The 16,412-nt window shown below is 37.5% G+C and overlaps 1 protein-coding gene across 1 annotated transcript in view; it reads right to left on the reverse strand.

Moving 5' to 3' along the window:
- Window positions 1–444: 444 nt before the first annotated feature.
- Window positions 445–16,412, reverse strand: part of LOC120312093 (DNA nucleotidylexotransferase-like) — a gene marked incomplete at its 5' end in the record, with an annotated part of 31,012 nt that continues 15,044 nt past the window's right edge. The window contains 2 exons of the mRNA XM_039352356.1: window positions 445–1,837; window positions 2,768–2,870. Coding sequence (XP_039208290.1) covers window positions 2,784–2,870 — 87 coding nt within the window. The remainder of the gene's footprint in view (window positions 1,838–2,767; window positions 2,871–16,412) is intronic.

Raw genomic sequence — 16,412 nt, forward strand, 5'->3', positions numbered from 1 at the left:
TAGGAGATGAATTTACTCAAGGCCACAGAGATAAGAAAGAATGACACATACATCATAAACCTAATGAGTCTGTGTGCATACACACTTGCCTGAGCAGTTTCGGAAGGGAAGCTAAAATGCAGTCTGAGTTCTTTAAACATCCAAGCAACATTGTCAGAGTTTCCAAGCAGAAGTCACAGAACAAGAGATCAGCAACAACACACATAAAACTCCAGGGAATAAGTGTTAGTTCCTGACAAATGCCTCTCCCCACAGCATCTCCTTAAATCTCATTCTCCAGGTGTTCCTTGTGGAGAGTGGTGGGATGCTCTCCTCCCGAGTAGTTGAGCCTGCCTGCGTTGTTCCCTCCTTCTCTCCACTCTCCGTGCTCTAGGATCAGGTGGGGGTGGTCCTTGCTCATCGCCTGAACTCTGTCTCTCCTGTTCCTCCTGTCCCACTCCTGAAGGGCCCTGGCCTGCCTCTGCCTGCTCTTCCCCACATTCCTCTGCAGCCACAGATACCTCCCCCTCAACCTCCATAGGGTCCCGTTCCAGCTCATTTTCCTCCGCAGATTCAAGCTCCAATGGAGGCATGACATATATAATATCAGTAGGGGGACAGAGAAATTGAAAAGTTGTACAGTTAGTACTCAGTATATATCATAGATGAAGGATTAACTATAAAAAGCAGAATATGTTAAGTTCTTTTTAACAAAAAGTGAAAGGATTTTCGCTGAATACCAATGTGTCCACCACTTTATTATTTAAAGATAAATCTCTTTTTTAAAAAAAGAGGAAGGAAAGAAAAAAAAGCTAGTAAAAGTACTATTGAGTGAATGTATTCTAACTTCTTCTTTGTTATACTCCTGATGTTCAATATTTAAAAATATTCAAAATTTTCATATATTTCTAATTTTACTTCTTTAGCCAATTATTTCCCCCTTTAAAACTATGCTCCATATGTTTCAGTTTGCCATGCTGGATAATATATAATGTACATGGACACCATTCCTGCTTAAATTTGGCCAAACCTCTATTATGAATATATGCTGTTAATTTTGCCATTGCTGCCTAATCTCCAAGTTTACATTCTCAATGGTGATGCATCCCTTTTCCAATGTTGTGCTAAGTTTACCCTCAAGGCTGTCAACATGTATCTCAGTAAACTGTGATTTTCTTATTGTTGTTGATCTGTCTTGGACTTATCCCTAATTTTAAAATCTGTTTTGCATTCAAATTTAGATTCTAAGACTTTTAGCATGATGATTCAGATCATAACTTATTATGATATTCTATTGGTGTATATCTGGGTTTTCCAGCCTTGGCAACTTTAGGACATGTGGACTTCAACTCCCAGAATTCCCCAGCCAGCCATAGGTTCTTCAGTTGGGTTATATGAAAGATTGAACAAAGGAACTACTCAAAATTTTGAGACAGTAATCACATCCCCACAAAATCAACACCCTCAATCCTTTTTTTTTTTTTTTTTTGCATCTAGATGCATGCAAAATGCTAGAACTTCAGTTGCATGGTTGCAGGCATGATCTTGAATTTTTGTCCACTATATTTTGTTTTTTATTCTGCCAAACTATGTTTCCACCTTGGGCATGAATGTCCATGAAGGACGAGTGGGGGGAAGAGTGAAAGCAATTGGCAACAGCCATGTTTGCAGAAGAGTCAAAGACGTCAAGAGGATAGCCAGGACCCTGTGGTTAACATGCCCCTTTGTCCACGCATGTGACATCAACATGTGCAAGAAAGTTAGTTTTGAATGGTTGCAGGGTTGATAATGTGGTTGTAGATGCCATCTTGATTGACTTTCCATGATGATGCCCCTGTGACAGATCCATAAGCAAGTCCTGGAAAAGAACAATACTGTGCTAGGAATAGCAGTCAATCAATTTGTTACATGTCTGAGTAATCAGCGTGATCAATCAGTTATAATTTAATATTGACCAGGTTTATCTCTGAATAAAATCACCTGTATTTATCGTATTTCACTATGACAAAAGGTCTCTCGTACTGTACTCAGCCTTTCTGAAATAAATAAGTTCAAGCATCCATTCTGTACTAAAAGAATTGCTTACAGAAACAGAGAGACAGAGATAGAAAGGGGGAGGATTTGGACCACTGCATTAATAGAAAAGTTAGTATATAACTTTCAAATTAGTAAAAGTTCCATTAACCAAACTAATCTCTTTACGAAATGGTAGCATTTATATTATGATAGCAAACCATGAGTTCTTTTTTTGTATATTGGTTTGCATAAAGATATTTGGAATAGTTAAAATTAGAGTATTTCTGGGTATTAATTATTTTTGCATAATGACCAATTTTTTTTCTTGTTCGATTAGTTATTAAAACTGAAAACAAGAAAACATTAAACATTAATAAGCTGAAAATGCAGTAGGATAGGGTTCTATTATTTGGGCCTTCCAGATATGCCTTAGAGGGCAGGAATTCTAAAAGCTGCATCTGGAGGTTAATCTGGAGGGTGCCAGGTTGAAAGTCACTCCACAGACATTCATTTTGAAATATGTTATCTGCATGATTTAGCAGTCTCATTATGACTTCCTGCCAATCCCTTCCTTTTGATTGTGTGGTTGTCACAAGAGCAGGAAATTAGAACAAAAGAAACATTTCAAAATATCAATTGCCAACTATTCTAAGGAAATCCACACCTACAACAAATATTCACAATGTATTTAAGATCTTTTTCCCTAACTAATAATAAAGATATGCTTTTCAGGTAAGTAAAACTTTGCTTTGAAACAGTGAAATGGTGTAACCTTATTAAAAATTTCTTTAGGCATTTCTTTCCCAGGGTTCAAGGTAATCCAAGCCCAGGTGTGAAAATATTTCTTCCTCATTTGCAGCACTCAGAAAAATTTTCTGGAAGAAGAAAAAAGCTCAGTTTAAATAAAAGAAGACTATTTCTGAAACAACTAGATCCATAATTAATGTACTTAGCATTTGTGTTGATCTTGGCAAAAATTTGAAAATCTGACTGTCACATTCCAAATGAAAAACATGTTCTTATTCTGCAAAATGTATGACTACTGAAAAGCAAATAAACAGGGTTTTTTTCCTCCTAAGATGTCATATTTTTAATTCAGCATCAGTTAGGTCTCTGCAGAACTCTTGTTTTATCTCAATCAATTGTTTCATAAATATTGTATTTATGTAACATATTTCCATTGACTTTTAAGTACACTTAATACAAAATGGCTGTTTTGCAAATGATTTCAGACTATAAATTCCATTTCTGTAGTTCTCATTATAGCTTCACTGGTCAATAAGGTACAAGAAGCATGAAGTGAACAATTTTAATTAACATTTTAATCAATAAATGATTGCAATTTTACCAAGCTCAAATTTTGTACTATATTAAAGCATAACTTGTTCTTTTAAATATATCCTTAATATTACAAATGTAGTTTTCCAGAATAGTTGCCCAAGAAGCAAATCCTGAATGCAAAATAGAATTTTCCACTATCTTTGCCATTTTTTTTAAATAATAAGTGAGAATCACTTAGCTTGGTAGACTGTGATCCTTAAACTGAGTGTAAAGATGAGATCTGAATAAGCTGAATACATTAATAATATTAATTAATTAGAAATAAGATTGCATTCATTTTTTTTCTTTTAACAACCCTGAAATCCCTTGCTTTGGGATGGAGTTAGGGCAACTGAATGGAGCTGAGCATTTAATGCCTGGATGCTCTTCCTGATGCCTATATGGAGATCACAGCAAATAATAACTCATTGCACCCAGAGAGAGAAATATCTGCCACTACCTAGGATTGAACTCACAGCCTCCTGATTGTGAGGTGAGAGCTCCACCTCTAGGCCACTGCACTGCTCGCATTCATAATGTTTATTACTAATTAAGAAATTAATTATAGAACAGTAAGCCTGCTTCCTTTTTTGTTTAACTTCCAAGGTTGCAACTTAGAGTTTCTGCCTTTAATTCAAAATGTGTGATCAGATTGTATAACTTATGGCTTCTTCTATTGCTCTGTTAGAAAGCTGCCAAAGAAGGAGGAAAAGATGGAACTGGACTAGGAAAATATGGACAGAGGCTTCACTTTTGTCTCTTCAGCTTTAGAAGGAAGAGATGTGCCTCTAAGTTGAAACCTGGAGATCCTAAATTTGAGATTTGGGGAAGTCTCTGTGTTTGTTTCTTGAGCAATGTATTTCCATGGCTGAGTCAGTCTTGTGCTACAATTTTGCCATCTTTACTGCAAAGGCAGACATTTAGTTCTATAACATCTCTAAAAAAGTCTACATAATTTAACCACACCTGAAATCCCACACTATAGCACCTACTATCCATGAATGTCTCAAGTCTTTCCCTATTAAAATGCAGCAAGTAATAGAAGGAGTCTCAAACTACAACATTCCAGCTGAGCTGTTTAGAATGATACCGTGGGTTACTCACCCTGCTAGAGAGCAAAGGAAACAAAGGAGAAGGAAACGCAGGCAGAAATGAGGCTGTAGAGCCGGACTGTGTGTAAGGTTAGGAAAAAATCCTCATAAGCCTGCATTGCCAAGTCTTTTTGTTTCAAAGGTTAGATCTCTCCCTAATAAGATTGAGGAGCTGGAACTTACTATCTCTCTGCAGAAAAACATTCGGGACTGCTGTGTCATGGTCTTTACAGAGACGTGGCTTGACCCTACCATTCCAGGAGAGGCTATTGAATTACCAGGACACTCAGTTTATCGAGCGGATAGAACCATGGTCTCTGGGAAGAGCAGAGGAGGGGGACTTTGTGTTTACATAAATAACAACTGGAGCACAAATGTTAAAATAATGGACACTCACTGTTCTCCTGATTTAGAATACTTGGCAGTGAAATGCTGCCCCTTTTATCTGCCTGGTGAGTTTAATATTGTGATAACTGTAGTATATATACCTCCTGATGCTAACATGAGCACAGCCATGAGTTACCTGTTAATTGCTATTAGCAAACAGCAACAGGCCTACCCGGATGGAGTGCTGGTGGTTGCAGGTGATTTCAATCAAGCCAAATTAAAGACTGTCCTCCCTACGTTCTATCAGTACGTAGACTGTCCCACTAGAGGGAAAAATACCTTGGATCAAGTATATAGTAACATCATGCATGGATACAGGACTATGCCTTTACCCCACCTGGGACAGTCAGATCAGATATCTGTGTTCTTGATCCCATCATATAGACCTCTTGTCAACAGAATTAGACCATCAATTAGAGAAATATAGATGTGGCCAGCGGATGCATCGGAGCAACTTCAAGATTGTTTTGGGATACTGATTGGGCACTGTTTGAAGAGAACAATGTTGACATTTACACTTCAACAGTACTGTTTTACATTAAAAGATGTTGTCACTAACACAGACAAGTACGGGTGTTCTCTAACAACAAGCCCTGGATAAATAGAAAAGTGTGTCTTTTATTAAGAGCAAGAAATGCTGCTTTCCATTCTAGTGATGCGCTACAGTATAGCGAGGCAAGAGCTAAATTGAAAAGGGGCATCAAGGACACTAAATCTACATACAGATGGAGGATTGAACATCTTTTTGAGAACTCAGACTCTGGTCGTGTATGGCAAGGTCTGCGACAAATCACAGGACAAAATAATAAAAATAGTTTGCCTGGGAGTAGTGACTCTTTGGCTGAGTAGCTAAATCAATTCAGCCATTTTGAGGTGGACACAGGAACGACCATCATTCCAGCATTTACTACTGATAGTGCACCATTAACATCTACCATTGATAGACAACCACTTCTACTGCAGATCTCTGATGTGAGATGCACTTTCCAGAATGTTAATATCTGGAAGGCAGCTGGGCCTGATGGAATTCTGGGATGAGTTGTCAGGGACTGCGCTGCAGAGCTAGCTGAAGTGTTCATGGATATTTTCAATCTATCCCTGTCGCAGTGCTCTATCCCTACCTGCCTGAAGACATCTATTATAGTGCCAGTTCCTAAGCAGACAGTAGTGGTATCGCTTAATGATTATAGACCAGTAGCTTTAACATCTGTTGTTATGAAATGTTTTGAGAGGCTGGTGTTGAACTATATTAAGGTTAGTCTTCCATCTACTTTGGACCCATACCAATTTGCATATAGGGGTAATAGATCAACTGATGATGCTATGTCTCTTGTTGTCCATACTGTATTGAATCACTTGGAACAACAGGGGACACATGCAAGGTTGTTATTTGTGGATTATAGCTCTGCTTTTAACACCATTTTACCCAACAGGTTGTTTTTTAAAATGTCCAATTTGGGTATAAATCAGAGGATTTGCTTGTAGATTAGGGATTTTCTGATAGGTAGGCCACAGTCAGTAAGGATGGGATCTCACCATTCCTCTACTCTGATATTAAGCACAGGAGCCCCCCAGGGTTGTGTGCTTATTCCTTGTACACGTATGACTGCACCCCACTGTATAACACCAACACAATTATTAAATTTGCGGATGACACAACAGTGGTGGAGCTCATTAATAAGAACAATGAGTCTGCTTACAGGAAGAAGGTACAAGGGCTGACATTGTGGTGTAATGAAAATAACCTCAAACTTAACACCACAAAAACTAAAGAACTTATAATTGACTTCAGGAGGAAGACAGATGTACATCTACCATTGTACATAAATGGTGAGGAGGTGGAGAGGGTGGGTAGTTTTAAATTTCTGGGCACTTATATCTCGGAGGACCTCTCATGGACTATGAATGCTAACATGCTTGTGAAGAAGGCACAGAAGAGGCTGTACTTCCTGAGAATGCTCAGGAAGATAAATTTATCTCAGCATTTACTTCTGTCCTACTATCACAGCACCATTGAGAGTGTCCTGGCATACGGCATTCTTGCATGGTATGGAAGTAGCTCTGTAGGGGACAAAAAAGCTCTACAGAGAATCATTAAAATTGCCCAGAATATTGTCGGATTTCAGCTACCAGCCCTGGACAACATCTTCGATAATCTTTTTTACATTAAGCTCCATGGACTGCAATGTCAACAGTAGGGAATCTGTGATTTGGATGCATTTTATTCAAGCTTCTGATTCATTCATTTCCAGACACTGGTTGAGTGTCGAAATATGGATGCATTCCCCATGATAGGGGAGAATATGTCCTCATGATAGATGTTCAGAGAAGCATAGATGTCCACATTTTCACCAAACAGAAGGATCACATAAGCAGTGGGTTCTGTCTGAACTAGGCTCTGGAGATGCAGAAATCAAATCAGCAAATGTTAATTACCATTCAAAATAGTGTGAATCCAGGAAGTAAGGAAGGCAGGCATCCATAAGTCAGAGGAAATGAGCCCCAGAAAATGGAATAATCATAAGCTGTGAAACAGTTGCAAAGAGTGAGGATAAAAGTCTAAAACAGACAAAGGAAAGTATGAAGGCCAACTGGCCCAATTAACCGAGCTCTTTGGAAGAATGGATATGCAATTACTGTAGCAACACTATAAAAAAAACAACATCCAGCTGATTTCCACATGTTGCATTAACATGCATTCCCACTGTCTATGAGTTGGCAGAAATGTAGAATTTATATTATGCTGCTCCCATGATTGAGCTGAATTCTGCTTCAGCAACGAGCACAGAGAATGGTTCTTTCTTAACAGATTTAATTCAGAACAGATTCAAGATGGCAAGCTTCAAGATCTGTAGGCTTCTTTTTTCTCTCCCACCCAGCAGGAAAAACCACCACCATTTTCCTTAAGTGTACCAAACCAAACACAACACACAGACACACAATACTACATCTTTTCTTCATGTTCTGCAGGCAAAGAAGTTGTCATCCCCACCACCCCTCTAAGCATCCCAGAAGGCTCCCTTCAGTTCCCAAATCTTGCACTGCTACATCTTGCTATGAAGGTAGTCTTAGACGTACAACCAATATTAGGACTAGATTTTCTGCTTTTAAGCAAAGCTGTTGCCCCATTTTTCGACCTTTGTTACAAGAATCACTGCAATTGTTAAGTGAATTAAGTGGTTATTAAGCAAATCCAGCTCCCTCCCATTGACTATGCTTATCGGAGGACCGCTGGGAAGTTCATAAATGGTGATTACCTATCCCTGAGATGCTGCAACCATTATAAATACTGTACATCCCAGTTGCCAAGCACCCGAATTTTGATCATGCGACCATGGGGTTGCTGGGACAGTTGTATGTGCAAAGACCAGTTGTAAGTTGAGGATTACCTGTACCTATTTTGTAAGAAGGCCTCCAAGACTCACAGTTGTTATTGACGTAAGTGACACTTTTGTATTATGACAGCCTTTTTTAATTTTCTTCTTCCCCCGAAGACAATCCTGCTTCTCTCTCTGACACAGAATAATTTTATATTCCGTTTTGAGTCTTGATAGACATTTTGGAAGTTATGGGTAGGTATGCACTGATGCATGGAGTAACCTAGGAGAGCTGGGAATTAATCAAGGAGCACAGATTCCATTCATGCACTTTCTATGTCTTTTGCCCACATAAATTAAGCTCATAGAAATGCATTTGAATAGATGGAGTGATCAAATCACACCCTGTTGCACAAATATCTCAATGCTCCTTTTATTGACATTCACTTTCCTGCAACTCCCAAAATAGCACTTTGAAAGGATTCCCCCCCCCACCTTGTTCTTGTATCCATTTCAATCCTCAGAGTCTCAAAATTTGGCAGTATATCTCCCAAAGCACTGAAGAATGAATAATACTGAGCAGAAACATTAAAAAGGGAGATTGTACTATGGGGACTGACAAGCCTGGGGTGAAGATCACTAGAGAATGAAATAAAGTAAATGATCAATTGGAGAGAAATCTGAAAGTCTCTTCTCTCAAGAATAATTTTCTTGATTCATTTCAATCAAGAGTTTGGACTGGTTTTGGCACTGAAATTGCCTTGGTGGTCCATGGCATTAACTTTGCTGGGAAGGGAAAGTGACATTGTATTTATTCTTCTGGACTGGGCTTCTTCACAACTTGCAGCCAAGATACTGTAATAAAGCCATGGTGGCACAGTGGTCAGAATGCAGTATTGCAGCCTAATTCTGCTGACAGCCAGCAGTTTGATTCTTGCTGGCCCAAGGTTGACTCAGCCTTCCCTCCTTCCGAAGATGCAACTTGTTGGAGGCAATAAACAGTATGCTGACTCTATAAACTGCTTAAGACAGCTGTAAAGCATTGTGAAGCAGTATATAAGTCCAAGTGCTATTGCTATTGTTAAAAGAAGCTCTGAATATCTTAGAACCTTGCAGTAGCTCCCCTCATCTGGCTCCTTCCAGATGATACTCAGCAGTTAGTTGTCAACTACATGGTATTTATATGCTGAGGTTCTGCAAGACTGTGCTTTAGTCTCCATGTTGTCTAACATAGCAATAGCACTTAGACTTATACACCACTTCACAGTGGTTTATAGCCCTCTCTAAGCAGTTTACAGAGTCAGCATATTGGCCCCAACAATATGGCTCCTTATTTTACTTTACAATGGCAGTGAAAAAAGTGACATATGACTGTTTTTCACACTTACGACCATTGCAGCGTCTCCATAGTCAGGTGAGCAAAACTCAGATACTTAACTGCTGATTCATATTTATGACAGTTGCAGTGAAGATGAACCAAGGTTGGCCTCCAGTTGAGTGGGAGGGACTGGGATGTGGAACAGAGTAAAAAACATTCCATTTGGAAATGCCCACAGTCTACATTGCTTTCTAAAGACTCAGATGGTAGAGATGCAGAGACCTGAAAGGGATTCTATGCCTGCAGTGACTTGAAGAGATATTCAAAGAAGCCTGAACTATGACCTGGTATTCTCAAGTATTGTGAGAATGTAAACATATGTTTTACTTTGCAGTTAAAATTTAAGCAAATCTTACAAGATGGTCTGAGAACTATCATTTAAAAACAGCAGTAATATTCTTTCGAAATGTGTAAGCGTTGTTCAAAATTGTTAGGACACCAGCTGTTGGTACAGTTGCGGCCACACAGGCTTCAAATGGGATTGAGGGACTTTATAGGGAAAAGAGTATATTGCAATATCCCTTCATTTCAGTGATCCAACACAAGTAGTATCAGCTATGCCGGCAGCCGAACTCTCTAGCCCAGCATTTCTCAGCAACTTTAAGAAGAGTGGACTTCATCTGGGCAATTCTGGGAGTCCACATAGTCCACAAATCTTAAAGCTGCTAAGATTGAGAAGCACTGCTCTAGACTACTCTATTTGCTATTACCTAAAGGGGATCAAATTCATTGTCCTCAGGCTTCCTTTTCAAATTTTGTGCAGGTTTTTGCGCAGTTCACATGTTTCATGAGAACGCAAGATAAAATTAACTTTATTATGAACCTATGCAACAGTAATAAATCAGGTTGAGACTCATCTCCAAGGAATTCTACCCAGAACAACTGAAAAGAGCTAATATATGTACTGATCACGCTTGGCACCCAAATCTTTTCTGAAGGACACACATTACAGCTTCTCCTAAAAATGATTTCAAATGGGAAAATAAACAGAGGAAAAGTACATGCAATAATAAAAGGGTCATTAAACGGCAGGGCAAATCCAATAGCATTGCAGTTATGGCTTTTATTAGAGATGAAATATGTAGATGGATAATTGGCTGACAAGAAAGGAGCTTCGCTGAACATATGGGAGGGGAGCAAAAGAATCAAGGGCAACTGCAGGTCATCAGAGCTAGCAGAAATGAAATAAAAGATAAAATCCAAAAGGGCAAATAGGATAACAGCATGATTTTTTGTGTGTTGTAGCAAAATGGGGATAAGGCAATTGTGCACTGGATTGCACAGTATATATTTGTGTTTTTCACTTCGATAAAACAGTCTGCATGGATAAACAATTGAATTTGCCTGAAGCATTACACTACACAGCAAATGTAAATTTTATATTTAACTAGCATTATTTCATACCAATATGCACGTAGCGTTCCTGCTCTGAAATCCAATCTATCCCAAATCCAGCAACAAATATAATGACAAATGTATTGGAAGGAAAGCCATCATTCTTTGAAATAAGATTATAGAAAACTCTGAATAAGGAATTTGAGAACATAAGCCATCAACTATGAGCCCTTAAGAAACATCATGAGACACTGTATTAAAATATGCCATGGGATTTATTCTAATAATTCTGATTATGACTACATTTTAAGCAAATATGAATCAAGATCATATATCCTAGTTCATTTTAGCATGGAATAAATTTTGCAACCAGAAATAAACTGTATAAATGTATAAAATGAAAGCTTTTTTGCAATATGTAATTTAAGAATAGGTATCCTAATTTATTAAGCTATTATTAAAAAGAACCACAACAGTAGATTGACAAATTTCTGGAAATCCTAAAATCCAGATTAATAAAAAAAAATATGGTAAATCCATCCAAATAATTTTCACTCCCTTCCAAAAGGTTTATATGCACACTATGTTTTAATTCTATTTTATCTGAGTCCACATTTCATTAAAGAACATTTTATGTCATGGCACAGGCTCTTTTCAACATCCTTTCCCAGAATTAGATGGTCCCTGGCCCTGTTAACCTTCCATAAGGCCAAATATGTGTTTTTATTCCAGGATCTAGGAATTTCAATGTGTCATTTAACCTGTGCAATAGTTGTGTTGATCCATCATTTTCACCTGGGTTGCAAATTATATGTGGCTTCTTTATTGTTTTATGTTTTTTTAAAAACAGGTTTAACTCATAAACCTATGGGGAACTTGATGGGGTCCCACACTAAATTGTAGATCACATTGTGACCAACTGTAAGCTGACAGCATATGGTCTCATTTTTTAAAATATAAATGATGCTGCATTTCAATAGTTAGAGGGCCTAGACATTGGTATTTGAACATAGTTCTTTTTAACATTTATATTTTATTGGGTTCTACTATCCTAGATGAAATGTTAGTACTGTATATTGCTAGTCCATGTATGATATGCTATATGCCAAATAAATAAATATGTGGAGATGGGGAATGCAGAAGTCAGTTTGAAAAATACTAACTGTAAATTAATTTGTCTGTCAGAGTTCTATATTCAGTTTGCATAATGGACTACAACTCATGTAGAAAATCTCTTAACCAATGCACAAGCAGATTTGCTCATTTGACTATAGAACTGTGCATACAAATGAAGGCCACCTATTGAGTCTTCTTTCCCAGTCAAAACCCAACTGAAGTAAGAAAACAAAGCAATTATCTTTTCTTTATTATTCTGGGAATAAAACAAAGACAATTGTACTTCTAGCATGTTTAGAAGAAAAATATTTGGTCCACGGTGGATCTCCATGTTGATCCCGATTTAAAAATATTTAATTGCAATTTTGAAAAGAGAAATATGCAAAAGAACCATATGCAAAAAGAAACTGAAATGGCAATATCCAACAAATTAATTAATTATGAAGTTCTAATGGATTCTCATGTTGTTGAGGACAAGATTCTTTGAAGTACTTGGTCTGAGGCTATATGGGGATGACCTTGAGGGCAACTGTCAGAAGCCATTACAAAAGTAGCAAGGGCAGAACCATTGCTTAAGCTTTGGGAAAGTAGACAGGAAAAGAACTAGGCTGGCTCTTTCCCGACTTACTGTGATATAAGGAAGGAAAGGCAGACATACAAGATCCTATTAATAGAGCCTATCACAATATAGTTTTAGTCTTCTTGTGGAGTCAATTTCAATTTCTAGACAATGCTTCAAAGGTTCATATTGACCAGAACTTCCTCTTATGGTACGATGAAGAGACACAGTGGAAGTTGAATCAGCTAGACTCTTCCTTCTTTAAAGTACAGCCATTATATCTACTGCCATATCTAATTGTTTATATAGAAACAATGGAAAAATCCATCATCACCAGATGGATTTGTAATTGGCTGACCAACTGTGCTCAACGTATAGTCCTTAATGGAACTGTATCTACATGGAGAGAAGTGAACAGTGGGGTATTCTAAGGCTCTGTTTTAGGTCCAGTACTCTTCAACATATTCATCAATGATTTGGATGAGGGGATAGAAGGGGAACTCATCAAATTTACAGACAACACCAAGCTGGCAGGAATAGCCAACACTCCAGATGATAGGTTCAAAATACAGAAGGATCTTGACAGACTTGAATATTGGGCCCTATCTAATAAAATGAAATTCAATGTACAGAAAAGTAAGGTTTTACATTTAGGCAAGAAAAACTAAATGCACAATTACAGAATAGATGGTAGATGGCTCAACAGTAGTAACTATGAGTGGGATCTTGGAATCCTAGTGGACAATCATCTAAATATAAGCAGTGTGCTTCAGCTGCCAAAAAAGCCAACTCAATCTAGGCTGCATTAATAGAGGGATAAAATCAAGATCACGTGAAGTGTTAATATCACTTTATAATGCCTTGATAAGACCACACTTAGAATATTGCATTCCGTTTTGGTTGCCACAATGTAAAAAAGATGTTGAGATTCTAGAAAGAGTGCAGAGAAGAGCAACAAAGATGATTAGGGGACTGGAGGCTAAAACATATAAGGAACGGTTGCTGGAATTGGGTATATCTAATTTAATGAAGAGAAGGACGAGGGGTGATATGATAGCAGTGTTCCAATATCTAAGAAGCTGACACAAAGAAGAGGGGATCATCCTATTCTCCAAGGCACTTGAAGGCAGGACAAGAATGGAAACTAATCAAAGAGAGAAGCAACCTAGAAAAGGAGAAATTTCCTGACAGAGCAATTAATCAATGAAACAACTTGCCTCCAGAACTTGTAGGTGCTCCAACACTGAAGAATTTTAAGACAAGATTGGACAACCATTTGTCTGAAATGTTATAGGGTTTCCTGCCTGAGCAGGGGATTGGACTAAAAGACCTCCAAGGTCCCTTTCAACTCTGTTATTCTTTTATTTTTATATATATGGTTTATATATATGGTTTATATTTTTATATATATGGTTATTCACAATACTTGTAGGCCACTTTAGGAAGATCATTATTCTCAAAGATATGATACAAACAATGAGGAGAGGAGAGGAGAAGAGAGGAGAAGGGAAGGGATATTTGGATTATAGAGGATGCTACCTATGCTAATCTTGACTGATTTTAACATCATCCACTATTTATAATTGTCCAGAGGAAGAATGCATATGATAAATAGGAAAAAAGAAAGAAACCAAGGGGAAAAAGAAGAAAAAGAAAACCAATAAAACACTCTTAGAAAAAAATCAAAGCATTACTGGAAAACTATTTGATTTCAAATTCCATTGCATTGTACTTCAACTAAAACTTCCAATAGATATATTTATAAGCACTGGAATTATTTCTTACTACAGTAAGTTATTTTGCCCTTAAAAATGGTGTCTAAATTTGTCTTGTGTGATATATGATAACTAGGGGAGCCATTTTTGCTTAAATTTGGCATGCTTCTCTTCTGAATGTAGGTTGTTACTTTTGCTATTGCTGCATATTCCTCAGGTTTTCTTTCTGGTCTGGTATCATTGGAAAATGTCTCTTTTTCCAGTACTAAGTCAATTTGACTTCATCAAATTTTATGGTCAAATATAGAATATACTCCTCCCTACATCCAGATCTGTAGCCTCTGGTTCAAATAGCAAATCTAATATTTGAACCAATGTCAGTTACAACTCATTTACTCATAAGAATAATAAATATTCATCTTGGGAATTAAACTCCTAAAAAAGTGTTGGGGGGGTTTAAACTAAAAAGAATGAAGGCAGGGCCTTTAATAAGAAGTCAAAGAAAATAGTTGAAGAGTATCAATTATGCTGACATGCTGAATTGTTGCCTTTGATTGCTCTGCCCAACACATTGTGTTGAACATGTGATTTCTTGATGTTTCATTTAAAGCAAACCAAAGCATTTAACTATGCTATGTTATATATTTTAACTTTAAGAGGATTTGCACATCAGTTGTGTAAAAACTGCCATTTGAATCCTTCTGTGGAAGGCTTTGATCTGAATTGCAGTGAATGGTCATTTCTTTTTATTGTAGATAAATACCGAGATGATTTTAACTCTTGATTTCTAAAACAGGCCAGGTGCAGAGAAACACAAATTCCCAGACTTGAAAGCCTAATTGCTGTTCTGCCCAGGGAAATAAAAGTAAGGGAAGCACTTAAGGGGAGGAAAATGTACATCTGTTTAAATGACTCAGTGTTTAATTGAAGTAATGACTATGTGAACAACACTGATCACATTGGAAATCAATATTATAAACTTGGAATCTTTATGTTTACTTTATGGTTAATCCAGTCATTACGGCAGACATCTAAAGCAAACACTGCAGCTGTACCATGTTTAATTCATCAATATGTTCGCTCAAGACTGACTGCTTCTGGGTTAGCACTACATAATTTTAGCAGAGCATCTGCCAAACTCCAGTCTATAGCATCCCAGTTTTGTAAAGAACTATTAAAGATCCTTTTTTAGGTTGGCAAGTAAAGCCACTTCTGTTTTTTTAAAAATAATAAAATGGAATATGAAAACAAACAAATCAACACAAACATTCTCAGTTGCTAGCAAATTATTTGGCAAATTAGAATGGTTTATTAGCAGTTTTGACCAGCTTTCTGCAACTTGTTGTCTTCCAGATGTGTTGAGCTTCCCCATGCATTATCTTCAGATAGCAAGCATTCATCTTGAACACATTTGGAGGCCAGTAGGTTGAGGAAGGCTGGTCATAGCCTACATACACGGGTCTAGGGCAACTCACCACGGCCAACTTGCCACGGCCAACTCACCATGGCCAACTCACAGTAGGACAACTTGCTGCACAAGAAGAGTTACACTAATACAGAAGAAATGGTGGAATAGAATAATTAAAGAAATGATGCAAAAGGAGAGACAAAATGAAATGTGAATGACAAAAATTAAAAATATTTATTTATTTATTTAAAATAATTAAATTGAATTATTGATTTGTCCTGCGGCAAGTTGTCCCATGATAAGTTGTCCATGGCGAGTTGTCCCATTCTGTACGTACATAGCCCCAAACCCCAGAGGGTTGTTTTGTATGACAGCAGACTTTCCAAATTATATTTGATTAATTGATCTTGTTCAATTTTTAGGGCTGCCCATCTCATATAAGCACCTCTGAGCAATGAAGACTGTTAAAAACATCAGTACAACAATAAGTAAAAAGTCCACAATAAGAATAAAACAAAAACAGGGATTACCATCATCAATATACTAACATTATCCCAGAGGTGCACCTAACCTCCCAAGACCTGGGAGAATAACAAGCTCTTAAGAGCCTCTTGAAAGACCAGCCAAGTTTCAGGGAAAGGATGTTCCAAATAGATAACACTCTTAATCAGGGATACCTTGGCAACTTTAAGACTTGTGGGCTTCAACGCCCAGAATTCCCCATCTCCCAAAATTTTGGGGGATGGGGAATTCTGGGAGTTGAAGTTCACAAGTTTTAAATTGCCAGCGTT

Source organism: Crotalus tigris, unplaced genomic scaffold, assembly GCF_016545835.1.
Source record: "Crotalus tigris isolate CLP2741 ecotype Arizona unplaced genomic scaffold, ASM1654583v1 scf7180000018427.649456, whole genome shotgun sequence".
Lineage (NCBI taxonomy): Eukaryota > Metazoa > Chordata > Lepidosauria > Squamata > Viperidae > Crotalus > Crotalus tigris.